We start from the raw sequence: 13187 nt of genomic DNA, 5'->3' as shown, positions 1-13187 counted from the left end.
ATACAACATCTACATGTACGTAACTTCAAAAAAATACTTCTCACTGTAAAAAATTGAGAAAGGCATCATGTCATTAGAAAAAGATGACACGTTGATATTATTAATGAGCAAAAAGAATATTTGTCTTAAAATATGTGGATAACGTTTGAGTGACATTACAAATTACATGATGGTGTCGCGTTCACACCCCACCCCAACTCTGTTTTGCCTAACATAATTAATTATCGTGATTTCAATATTGATAAAAATTAATCCTAATTATTATTTTGTCCATAATCGTGCAGTCCTATTTGTAAGACTACATCCCACACATGAACACTATTTTTATCTATATGGACAAAAAGTGCAGTTACATCTTGTGGTCATCACGTGCCATATTTCAAAATTCTTACATTTGTTTTTATTTTTGTATCCCTTATGTCCATAAAGTGCTATCTTGCACAATTTTCACATTTATTTTATTTATTGATGTTATTTCTTTTCTGCAAAATTACTTTGTTTATAATGCTTGTGTGGCTTTTCAGACGCACATAACATTTTTACTTGAGGTCCATGAAACTGTGTTTTTATCTACATTAATGTGTCTTTAACAAAGGAAATCATTTTGAATGTGTTGTTTGTGCTTTTTTTAAATACAACTGGGTTAAAAGATTTCAGTATAAGTACTTTTTGAAAATGTTTTGCCCATTTAAAAATACCGCGATAATAATAACCGTGATAATTTTGGTCACAATAACCGTGAGAAGAAATTTTCATGCCGTGACATCCTTAGTTTACAGGAACCATTTTTATTCCAGTTAGGCTTTTAATCCGATGAAATGTGCACATACAGTTGTGGTCAAAAGTTTACATACACTTGTAAAGAACATAATGTCATGGCTGTCTTGAGTTTCCAATCATTTCTACATCTCTTATTTTTTTGTGATAGAGTTATTGGAGCACATACTTGTTGGTCACAAAAAACATTCATGAAGTTTGGTTCTTTTATGGATTTATTATGGGTCTACTGAAAATGTGACCAACTCTGCTGGGTCAAAAGTATACATACAGCAATGTTAATATTTGCTTACCGGTACATGTCCCTTGGCAAGTTTCACTGCAATAAGGCGCTTTTGGTAGCCATCCACAAGCTTCTGCTTGAATTTTTTACCACTCCTCTTGACAAAATTGGTGCAGTTCAGCAGAACTTTCCTCCAGAAGATCTTATCTTTGTCCATGTGATGTCAGATGAAACAAAAATTTAGCTGTTTGGACACAATACCCAGCAACATGTTCGGTGGAGAAAAGGTGAGGCCTTTAATCCCAGGAACACCACGCCACGCCTACCGTCAAGCATGGTGGTGGTAGTATTATGATCTGGGCCTGTTTTTCTGCCAATGGAACTGGTGCTTTATAGAGAGTAAATGGGACAATGAAAAAGGAGGATTACCTCCAAATTCTTCAGGACAACCTAAAATCATCAGCCCGGAGGTTGGGTCTTGGGCGCAGTTGGGTGTTCCAACAGGACAATGACCCCAAACACACGTCAAAAGTGGTAAAGGAATGGCTAAATCAGGCTAGAATGAAGGTTTTAGAATGGCCTTCCCAAAGTCCTGACTTAAACTTGTGGACAATGCTGAAGAAACAAGTTCATGTCAGAAAACCAACACATTTTGCTGAACTGCACCAATTTTGTCAAGAGGAGTGGTCAAAAATTCCAGTAGAAGCTTGTGGATGGCTACCAAAAGCGCCTTATTGCAGTGAAACTTGCCAAGGGACATGTAAGCAAATATTAACATTGCTGTATGTATACTTTTGACCCAGCAGATTTGCTCACATTTTCAGTAGACCCATAATAAATTCATAAAACAACCAAACTTCATGAATGTTTTTTGTGACCAACAAGTATGTGCTCCAATCACTCTATCACAAAAAAAATGAGAGTTGTAGAAATGATTAGAAACTCAAGACAGCCATGACATTATGTTCTTTACAAGTGTATGTACACTTTTGACCACCACTGTAGCTACTGTTTGTTTGTGCGTTTCTGGTCGCTATTTGTTCCCGCTTGTGCCTCATTATCAGCTGCATTTTAGCACGCCACGCGATGGGCCGAGGGTCACAAATTTGCGTCAACTCGTTAGTATCATGATCAACATCGAAGTTGTTTTAGCGCTGCATGAATCGGTCACACGTGGTCTGTGTGTCCAGGACGAGCAGAAAGCCGAGGACGAGCTTGCCAAGAAGAGAGCAGCATTCCTGCTGAAGCAACAGAAGAAAGCTGAGGAAGCCCGGCTGCGCAAACAGCAACTGGAAGCAGAATCTGAACTCAAGCGGGACGAGGCCAGGTATGTATTTGATACGATTGTTCACCATGACATATGTCACGTGTTCACGTTATATGTGCTTGATCAATACCAGGCAGAAGGCTGAGGAGGACCGCGTGCGTAAAGAGGAAGAGAAGACGCGGCGGGAGCTGATAAAGCAGCAGTACCTCCGCAGGAAGCAGCAGGAGATATTTGAGGAGCAAGGTCTTGTGAAGCCCAAGACACCCAAGCCCAAGCAGAAACACAGACCCAAGTCTGTCTTGAGAGAGGAGTCTTCCAGCGAGAACCACTCAAAGTGCTCTTCTTCCACACGTGAGATTGGCTCATATTTCACCTCAGTGCCTTCCTCTTTTTCTTACCTCGTAACATCTTGCCACCCAACACACGTAGACACTGACCTCTGGTGGTGTGCACTCTGACCTACACTAGCCACATTTGAGCAGAGTTCCCTCTTAAAACGTTGCATTATAAAGAAATTGAGGCAGAACATAGCACACTACTTGGCTGCATTCAGCAGGGGCGCTATGGAGTCTGTCTCCACTATAGTGGTGTAGAAACAGGGTATACGCGGGTCTTAAAAAGTCTTAAATCCAATCATTTGAATTTAAGGTCTTAAAATGTCTAAAATTCTCCTAAAATCTCATAAAAAGTCTTAAATACGATTTTGAAAGGTCTTAAAAATGTATTGATGTTACTTTTATTTAAAACATGCATAAACTTCAGTCTCACTTTGAAATGTTTACATTTTTGAGGACGCTATAACGTAACGACACAGCGGAACTAACTGTGCTGACCGGTCAGAATTTATGGAACACTGTATGGTGTGTGTTGACAGCTTAGTTAGCATAGCAGCGGAGAACATTTTACAAAAGCCCACAGCAAAGCCAAATGACTTGCATAAGATAGGTAAGTAAAAGTTCAACGATTTGTGTCTCCTGCATGGTTGAAGACGGTGGGTGGAAACGTATCAAGTGTTTAGTACCCAGATGTGCAGCCATGGAGGAGGGAAGCGTTTGTAAACATGGCGGTGAAAGTGAATGGAATGATCATGTAAAAGTCAAAAATCCTGGATAAGTCTGTGTCAAAAGATGCTGAAACGCCACAAACACTTGCACAACTTTACAAAGATAAAGGTAACCCCCCCAAAGGAGTGTTATGTGGGTCAAGTGGCGCAAATTGCCAAAGGAGATCGATATAAGATGTTTAGTAGTGAAATCATACCATTACATACAGTAATTTCTCTGTGCAAGTAGTGTACTCAGCAGGAAAACTAAAAAACATCATTCTCTTATATCATTTATATTATTTGTTCCAATCAGCTTCTCATGCCTAATCTTTTCTTCAACTTTATACAGCAACTGACATTAAAAGTGTTTGCACTCATCTTATTGTTGGCTGAGAAAAGCAATGGAGATTTGACAATGTCATCTTGTCATGCCTAAATAATAACTAATCCTTTTGTATTAGCAATATGTTTTCAAAAAAGTGAAAAAAACATCCATCCATCCATCCATTTCCTACCGCTTATTCCCTTTGGGGTCGCGGGGGGCGCTGGAGCCTATCTCAGCTACAATCGGGAGGAAGGCGGGGTACACCCTGGACAAGTCGCCACCTCATTGCAGGGCCGTGAAAAAAACATGTAAAATGTATTCATACACAGCAGACACAAAATGAGCTGAGCACATTTGAATGTCACATCCAAATTGTGTTTGAGGCTTGCAAGCTATAATGGCCTTCCTTCTTTTTAGACAATCACTCTGTTTTTCACTACTTTGTGCAGATACAGTAGTACTGTAGATGTTTTTATCGCTTTGCTACATTCTGACAGCCCAAAAAAACATTACCAAAGTTAACCATTTAGCTTTAGCAGAGATGCTAACTGTCCCTTTCACAGACAATACTTTCCTCTACCATTGCTGATGTTGATGTTACATGAAAACACTTGATGTGAAGCAACAGTGCTCTTTTTGCAAGAAAACACTTCTATGGCAAATCTGTTACGATGTTTGCTAATATTTTTTTCAATGAGTTTACACTAGAGAAGCTCCTGGTGTATTCAGTTAGTTGAACCATTTTGTTTTCCAATGTGAAAGAGCAGTGAATGAAATCATAAACCGTATTTTTCGGAGTATAAATCGCTCCGGAGTATAAGTCGCACCGGCCGAAAATGCATAATAAAGAAGGGAAAAAACATATATAGGTCGCACTGGAGTATAAGTCGCATTTTTGGGGGAAATTTATTTGATAAAACCCAACACCAAGAATAGACATTTGAAATGCAATTTAAAATAAATAAAGAATAGTGAACAACAGGCTGAATAAGTGTACGTTATATGAGGCATAAATAACCAACTGAGAACGTGCCTGGTATGTTAACGTAACATATTATGGTAAGAGTCATTCAAATAACTATAACATATAGAACATGCTATACGTTTACCAAACAATCTGTCACTCCTAATCGCTAAATTCGATGAAATCTTATACGTCTAGTCTCTTATGTGAATGAGCTATATAATATTATTTGATATTTTATGGTAATGTGTTAATAATTTCACACATAAGTCACTCCTGAGTATAAGTCGCACCCCCGGCCAAACTATGGAAAAAACTGCGACTTATAGTCCGAAAAATACGGTACTTAAAATTCATTCTGGACCTCTGATTTTAATTTGTCGTCGTATTTTTTGTCCGTATGGATGTGAAACGATCTTAAATTATTTTCAAAATGGTCTTAAAAAAAGTCTTGAATTTGACATGTCAAAACCTGCAGAGACCCCGGTTAACTACTAATATCAGGCATATTTTTCCGTCTATTAGTTAGTTTAACCATTTTGTTTTCCAATGTGAAAGAGCAGTGAATTAATTAATATACTTAAAATTCATTCTGGACCTCTGATTTTACTTTGTCGTCGTATTTTTTGTCTGTATGGATGTGAAATGGTCTTAAATTATTTTCAAGATGATCTTAAAAAAAGTCTTAAATTTGACATGTTGAAACCTGCTGAGACCCTGTAATAACTAAAGTTCCTTGGGTGAATAATGTAAACTCACTATCTACTGTCTACTGACAGATATAAGTAAGATCTTTACACTACTTTATATTAGAAATGTACAGTCACTTAGAAATGGCAACAATCACTTTGCTACATTCTGACAGCCGAAAAAAAACATTGCCAAAGTTAACCATTTAGCTTTAGCGGAGATGCTAACTGTCCCTTTCACAGACAATACTTTCCTCTACCATCGTTGATGTTGATGAAAACACTTATTATGAAGCACACCGCACCTTTTGACAGAAAACACTTCTATGGCAAATCTGAAAATTGGCGTTAACATGTTAGCTAATATTTTTTTCAATGAGTTTACACTAGAGAAGCTCCTGGTGTATTTAGTTAGTATAACCATTTTGTTTTCCAATTGACCTCTGATTTTACTTTCCTTGTATTTTTTGTCCGTATGGATGTGAAATGGTCTTAAATTATTTTCAAGATGGTCTTAAAAAAGTCTTAAATTTGACATGTTGAGACCCTGTGTAAAATCTATGCTTGTTTTCACAGCATATTTCTTGAAATGGAAAAGCGGTGCCACTGTTTACCATGGTTAAATTTTGATGGCAGTGCTGCCATTTTTTTCACCGTATAATTTACGGTGTTTTAAAGCATATTACTGTAAATGGAAAACAGTTTTACTGTTTTTTACGGTAAAATTCTGGTGGTTGAGTTGGCTTCTTTTTTTCTACAGCAAAATTTACGGTGGTTTTTACAACATTTTACTGTAAATGTAAAACTGGTACCATTGTTTTTACAGTAAATTTTGGTGACTGTGCTGCCAGCTTTTTTTTTACTGTAAAATTTGGGTGTTTTCCAGTGTATTACTACAAAGGGTAAAACGCTACCACGTTTTTACGGTACAATTCTGGTGGCTATGCTGGCAGTTTTTTACCGTAAAATTTATGTTGTGTTTTTTAAAGCATCCCATCCATCCATCCATTTTCTACCGTTTGTCCCCTTAGGGGTCGCGGGGCGTGCTGGAGCCTATCTACTGTAAATAGAAAAGCGGTGCCATTGTTTTTACCGTAAATTCTGACTGATGAGCTGTCACTTACTGTCAAATCTATGCTTGTATTTCTGGAAATGGAAAAACGGTGCCACTGTTTATTATGGTTAAATTTTGATGGCAGTGCTGCCAATTTTTTTCCTAGTATAATTTACATTGTTTAAAGCATATGGAAAAATAAAAAACACTTTTTATGGTAAAATTCTGGTGACTGTGCAGCCAGCTTTTTTACCATAAAATCTATGCTTTGCTTTTGTGTTGTGTTACTGTTAATTTAAGTATTTATTTTGACAAAGAAAATGTTTGGAATGTATGATAACATAATATTTGCTACATTAGGCCAGGGGTGGCCACACTTTTTCTGCAGGCCAGCTACTTTTCAATTGACCAAGTGGAGGGGATCATTCATATATATCATTTATATTGATTTATTTATGAAAGAAATGTTAACAAGTTAAATGTGTTTAATGATAATACAAGCATGTTTAACATTCCTTTCTTTCATGAAGACAAGAATATAAGTCGGTATGATTGTGATGACTTGCATTGATTGGAATCAGACAGTAGTGATGATAACGTCCACATTTTCAAATGGAGGAGAAAAAAAGTCCTCCTTTCTGTCCAATACCACATGAACGTGTCCAGCTTCCATACTCCTTTTTATACACTTTACAAGAAATACATTGACGGAAAACTCCGTAGCTTGCTAGCTTTCTGAGACTCTTATTTTGTTAAAGCAGGCAGGATGGAGCAGGGCTTTTATTGTGAAGACAGGAACTGTGCGGTCGGTCTTTAAGCTTTTGATGGGAGGTAAGGTTGTAATAAGTCTTTCTCGCCTTCCTGTCGGTCATTATTTCTTAATAATGATGTGCTAGCAGCCAGCGTCATCTCACAAGACCCTCAAGTGCCGTGAATGTCAATCAAGTGACGTCTTGGTGAAGATTGATGATCGATCATTTTTAGGTCATTTTTTTAATGCCTGGCTGGCGATGGACTGACACACCCTCCACCATTGACTGGTAGCTCGCGATCGACCTAATGGGCACCCCTGCATTAGCAGATAATGAAGTTTAAAAGATATGCAATACATGTATTTTTGAATGGATGCATTTAGCAAAAAAAAAAAAAAAGTATTTATTTTATACGTTTTTGATGCATAATGTTTCCAGGCTTTTGCGGGTCATATTAAAAGGATGTGTGGTCCCTCGGCCATGAGTTTGACACCTGCCTCTTCCAAATGAGTCCTTAAGCACTTCTGTTTTCTTACACAGTGGACAATCTGAGCACAGCCCAGTCAGGATCCAGTCTGTCGCTGGCCTCCGCCGCCACCAACGAAGCTGACAGCGTCAATTCGGGGGGGGCAGGTTCCCACCGGTAAGATGCTCTCCCCTTTATTTTAACACTGGTACGTTCATCTGAGCTGTAAAGCTACAATCCCTCTACTTGTCTTCAGCTGTGACTCTGTAGAGTCCTTTCCAGGAAGTCGAAACCACAGTCGGGCGGCAGAGCGAGACTGGGACAACGGCTCCACCGCTTCTTCCATCGCGTCCATGGCTGAGTACACCGGTGAGTTGCTCCTCTGCCAGGCCACTTATTATTCTCTGTTCTCCCCAGTAGAAGTAGGATGTACACAGGAACACACGAGTACAAACTTTGTCCACTGAGGCCCACACACACACACACTGACAAATCTAAGAATGCGGAGCCATATTGGTAGTTTCCCACTTTGAAAAAAAAAAAAAACTACAAAATGCAATTTTGGTAAAGATGTAAATGCTAAAGAGCCAAAACTGAACTGAGATGCCGAAGTGATTATTATTAGTTTAGGGGAGCAGCTCCACAATGTGGAGGGAGAAACATAATTAGCTGTCAAAAATAAATACAGTGCAGGTTTCCCCCAGATTGCCTTTTTATGTGGCTGGGGGGCGGTCAATGTGACATCATCATGATCATTTTGACTGGCAATGATGCATATGGTTTCTTTAAAAAGGCTAAACAAATGTATATCTAAAAACAAGTATGTATTATGTATACAGTGTTACCTTGTTTAACACTGGGTTACGTTCCAAAAAATATCCGCTTTAAGTGAAATCCGTGTTATAGAAGTACTTTTCCCCCCCCCCCCGTTTTTTATGCTTTCATTCATTATATATTTTTTTCGTTTAGTCTTTTTTTCTTAAACAGGATGTTTTTTCCATTTTCTGTGCATGTTTTTTCATTTACAGGTTGTTTTTTTAATGTTTTTTTCGTTTACAGTAGTGTACAATATATGTTTTTACGTTTCTTATATATGTTTTAAGGCTGTAAAACCCCTAACCACACACTTTATTGACTTTTCTCAGACAGGCATGAACATTTTCTCACATTTCTTTCGTTTAAACACTTTCAAAGTTCAAACCTTTGTGGATTTAAAAAAATAAGCACCGTACACCACTGTATTAAAGAATTAACCAAAGATCAAAATGCGTTTTATTTTTTGACCTATAAATAAGCCTGGGTTTTATCATAAAGCCTGCAGCATTTCTACACATAACCAGAGTCACACCATCTTTTTGGGCCTTAAATCCTGCGCTTTTGGATTGGTCCTGCATAATAGAGCTGCGAGAGGGCATTCGTTTCCAAAATAAGTCTGTCTCATCCATATTAAAAACGTGTTCACGATTATATCCCCCACCACAGTATACATTCTGTACTGTACAGGACACATGGCATGAAGAAGATTGATTAGCAATGGTCTACAGTCCTTTAGCCAATCAGGACGCAGAACACAATGCGCATTCATACGCTATATAGAAAAAAAAAGCATGGGACACTAAAAAAATTACACACAAAAAATTCTGTGTAACCACAAGGCCGCGTAAAGTGAACCGTGTTGTAGCGAGGGAACACTATTTTAATACAAATCTGTTATTAGTTATTTGAAATAACATGTTTTTTCTTATATTCTCTCATTTTCAATTGTTGCTGCTGACTGTAAAAGGCTGCACAATATTCTGCCCTCGCTGGATGTTGGAATTTAGTTTGCCAAATATGTAAACAGTCTTTTCAATTAGAGATGAAAAAATAACCTGAAGTGGATTTTTGATATTTTTCACAATGAAGTCCCTGTAAAACTAAGTAACGTACATTATATACACACATGAAGTGCACACATGTAGGAATCACGTAGAATAATAATACAGTTTAGAATCAACAGAAAAAAGCAGTACAATTATACAGGATGATGGTTGGCTCTAATGCCGCTAGCTTAATGCTAGCGTACAATGGACCAGCTCATTGACAGAAAGAAAAACAATCATTCACCCTCACACCTCTGGACAATTTACACCGGGAGTGTCAAACTCAATTCAGCACAGGGCCCAAACAGAGGGAAATATATTTTGAAGTGGTAAAATCATGGCGTGATAACTTAAAAATATAGACAACTTCAGATTCTTTTTTGTTTCAAAATAGACCGAGCACATTCTGAAAATGTACAAATCATGGTTTTTTCACACTTACATGTTGAGGTTAATAGTACCGTATTTTCTGGAACATAGGGCGCACCGGATTATAAGACGCACTGCCGATGAGCGAATCTATTCAGGTCTATTTTCATACAAAAGAAGCACCGGATTATAAGGTGCATTAAAGGAGTCATATTATTAGGATTTTTTTCTAAATGTAAAAGACTTCCTTGTGGTCTACATAACATGTAATGGTGGTTCTTTGGTCAAAATGTTGCATAGATGATGTTTTACACATCATCTTAAAGTCGCTTTCTGATGCGTCGTTTTGTGGGCGGTCTTATTTACGTGGCTCACCTTCGACAGCGTCTTCTCCCCGTCATCTTTGTTGTAGCAGTGTAGCGTGCAAGGACGGGAGGGGGAAGAAGTGTCAAAAGATGGCGCTAACTGTTTTAATGACATACAGACTTTACTTCAATCAATAACGGAGCAGCATCTCCTCATCCGTGGCTCACTAGTGCAACAACAACGCCCGAAATGTGTCCCGACCAGAACTCTCCAATAACTAAAGTTCCTTGGGTGAATAATGTAAACTCACTACACCGGTATGTTTTAGTGCTTTCATGGCGAGTTTACTGACAGATATAAGTAAGAACTTTACACTACTTTATATTAGAAATGGCAACAGTCGAGGATGAATGTCACATAACAAGAAGATAGAGAAAATGAAGAAGCTTATCCACTACGGTGTCGGCACGGACTACAAAGGCGGACTTGCGCAATTTTTCAGGACTTATGCAGATCCCAAATACACGTCAGTGGATACCAGAAGGTAAGAAAAGATGGTTTTGCATAATATTGTGAAACAAAACACCAGATAATGTCTTACCTTATACACACACCATAATAACACTCCTATGTTGAAGCACAGTACAATCCATAAGGCGGTGCGGCTTCATAGCTTACCAAAGTCCGACTAAAACATTTTAATAGATTTTTGAGCGCCGTGGGGTAATGTTCTATATTTTCAATGGAAGATATAAAATGTTGATGTTGTTTACTTGAGTCATATTGCAGTCTACACGTACCTCTTATGTGTGACTGCCATCTACTGGTTACACTTACCATTTCACCATGTACCAAATAAAATTGCTTCAAGGTCGGTAAGCACAACCAAAAATATTCTGTACTTCAGGCGCACCGGGTTATGAGGCGCACTGTCGCGTTTTGAGAAAATGAAAGGATTTTAAGTGCGCCTTATAGTCGGAAAAATACGGTAAATAATAGACTAGATACAGTATAACCAATTATACAATATGTTACTTTAACTTGGTTTTATGTAAATAAAATGTTTTCATCCATCCATCTTCTTCCGCTTATTTGAGTTGGGGTGGTGGGGGCAGCAGCCTAAGCAGATAAACCAAGACTTTTCTCTCCCTAGCTACTTTGCTCCAGCTCCTCCCGGGGGATCCCGAGGCGTCTCGGGTCTTCCCCGTGGCCTCCTACCCGTCTAAAGCTTGGGGGGCATCCTGACCAGATGCCTGAACCTCCTCATCTGGCTCCTCTCCAGGTGGAGGAGCAGCAGCTTTACTCTGACTTTTATTTAGTCGCGGCGGTGCACCACAATCAATTTAATGCAGTGTGAGCATTAATCGTCAATGGCGCTCACATACTTTTCCACGTCAAATCCCTCAATACTGTTGATCTGTCTTCTTCTCCAGGCCCGAAGCTGTTCAAGGAGCCAAGTGCCAAATCAAACAAGCCAATCATCCACAACGCCATCTCACATTGCTGTCTGGCAGGCAAAGTCAACGAGCCGCAGAAGAACCAGATCCTTGAGGTCAGTTTCCTTCCCCCTCTTCCGAGTCCTGCTTCCGCCTCGGTGACCGGGGGTCTTTCCTCCTCAGGAGCTGGAGAAGTGCGAGTCCAATCACATGATGATCCTGTTCCGCGACGGCGGCTGCCAGTTCCGGGCGCTCTACTCCTACTTCCCGGACACAGAAGAGATCCACAAGCTGACGGGCACGGGGCCCAAAAGCATCAGCAAGAAGATGATTGACAAGCTGTACAAGTACAGCTCGGACCGCAAGCAGTTCACCGTCATCCCCGCCAAGACCGTGTCGGTCAGCGTGGACGCGCTGACCATCCACAACCACCTGTGGCAAACCAAGAGGGGCGCGGCAGCCAAGAAAGGAGCAAAATAGCCCCGCCTCCTCCTGTCATCCCAATCATACGCCGCCATCTTGCTATGTCTACCCCAAATTTCCCGCCGCCATGCACGGCTGTGCGTGCATGCAGTAGGCCGTGGCCCCCTGGTGGCAGGCGTTTTACACTACGTATTAATCAGACTGACGGGGGTGCGGATGGCCATGTGACCTGAACAAAAGACGGATCGAACACAATCTCTTACTGCGCAAAAAAAAGACTGCTGCTTTGTTTTTGCTGACATCAGCATCTGGAGACATGATCACATGGTGGTACTTCCTGTCCAATCGCCTTGCAAAGTGCCCACTGATTGTGTAGCGCCGGGCGTATAGTCTAAGGAAGACACGAACGGCGATCATTTTAACCATTTTTATTTATCCAAACATCCCTTTTTTTCTCAGGGGTGTCTAACAAGGGAGATCTGTGTTTTGGTTTTGTTTGGGAGTTGAAATGTGCGTTTTTGTCATCACAACAGAGATTCTCTGATGTTTAGAGCGTAGTTGTGGCCACAAAGACAGAACAATGGTGCACACACACACACACACACACACACACACGTCATGCAATGTAACCACCGAGCGCCGCCATTAAACAACATTCCTCTTAAGGTTTGACACGCACTGCCATGTTGGTCTGGTCTGTCTCTCAAAGTGCTTCTTCACCCGCCTGTTGGCCTCCATGACAAAGCACCTGTGTCACACCTGCACTTTACTAACGAGGCCCGGGTCTCTTACTACTGCAAAAAAGATTGTAAGGGCATTGCTCACCATTTTGTTACACCTTTAGTTTCACCCCCGCCTTTTGAGCTCATGTCATCTATTTATTTTCATACGCGTTTGCAAGTGAATAAAAGTCACATTTTTATTTTTATTCTTTACTCTCATGGCTTGTTTCTGTTCATTTGCTTTTTTTTTTTGCACACCTGCCTTTTTTTGCATGGCAGCTCACCGGCACCCCTAGTGGTTGTTTTGTCTTTTCAGGCCGACACTTGCAAGCTTCCGGACGGGTCAACTAGAACAGCCTCCTGTCGCCATGGATACCGCTGCTCTGCCATGACAACTATTTTTTTGACATCCAGGTAATCACAACACAAAATCACTTAGATCAGTGCCCAACTTTTACACTACACTTTAAATATCCATCCATCCATTTTGTACCGCTTGTCCCTTTC

At 39.9% G+C, this 13187-nt stretch overlaps 1 protein-coding gene across 2 annotated transcripts in view; it reads left to right on the top strand.

Moving 5' to 3' along the window:
* Positions 1-12886, top strand: part of LOC133620349 (calmodulin-regulated spectrin-associated protein 1-B-like) — a 76655-nt gene extending 63769 nt beyond the window's left edge. For both annotated transcript variants that reach the window (XM_061981783.1, XM_061981782.1), the window contains exons 13-18: positions 2191-2327; positions 2401-2618; positions 7637-7739; positions 7819-7931; positions 11533-11651; positions 11719-12886. In XM_061981783.1, coding sequence (XP_061837767.1) covers positions 2191-2327; positions 2401-2618; positions 7637-7739; positions 7819-7931; positions 11533-11651; positions 11719-12015 — 987 coding nt within the window. In that variant the 3' untranslated portion in view covers positions 12016-12886. The remainder of the gene's footprint in view (positions 1-2190; positions 2328-2400; positions 2619-7636; positions 7740-7818; positions 7932-11532; positions 11652-11718) is intronic.
* The last annotated feature ends 301 nt before the right edge of the window (positions 12887-13187 follow it).

This window comes from Nerophis lumbriciformis, linkage group LG24 (genome assembly GCF_033978685.3).
Source record: "Nerophis lumbriciformis linkage group LG24, RoL_Nlum_v2.1, whole genome shotgun sequence".
Classification (NCBI taxonomy): Eukaryota; Metazoa; Chordata; class Actinopteri; order Syngnathiformes; family Syngnathidae; genus Nerophis; species Nerophis lumbriciformis.
Note: the sequence above shows the minus strand (reverse complement) of the source record. Positions and strands in the feature narration are given on the sequence as shown.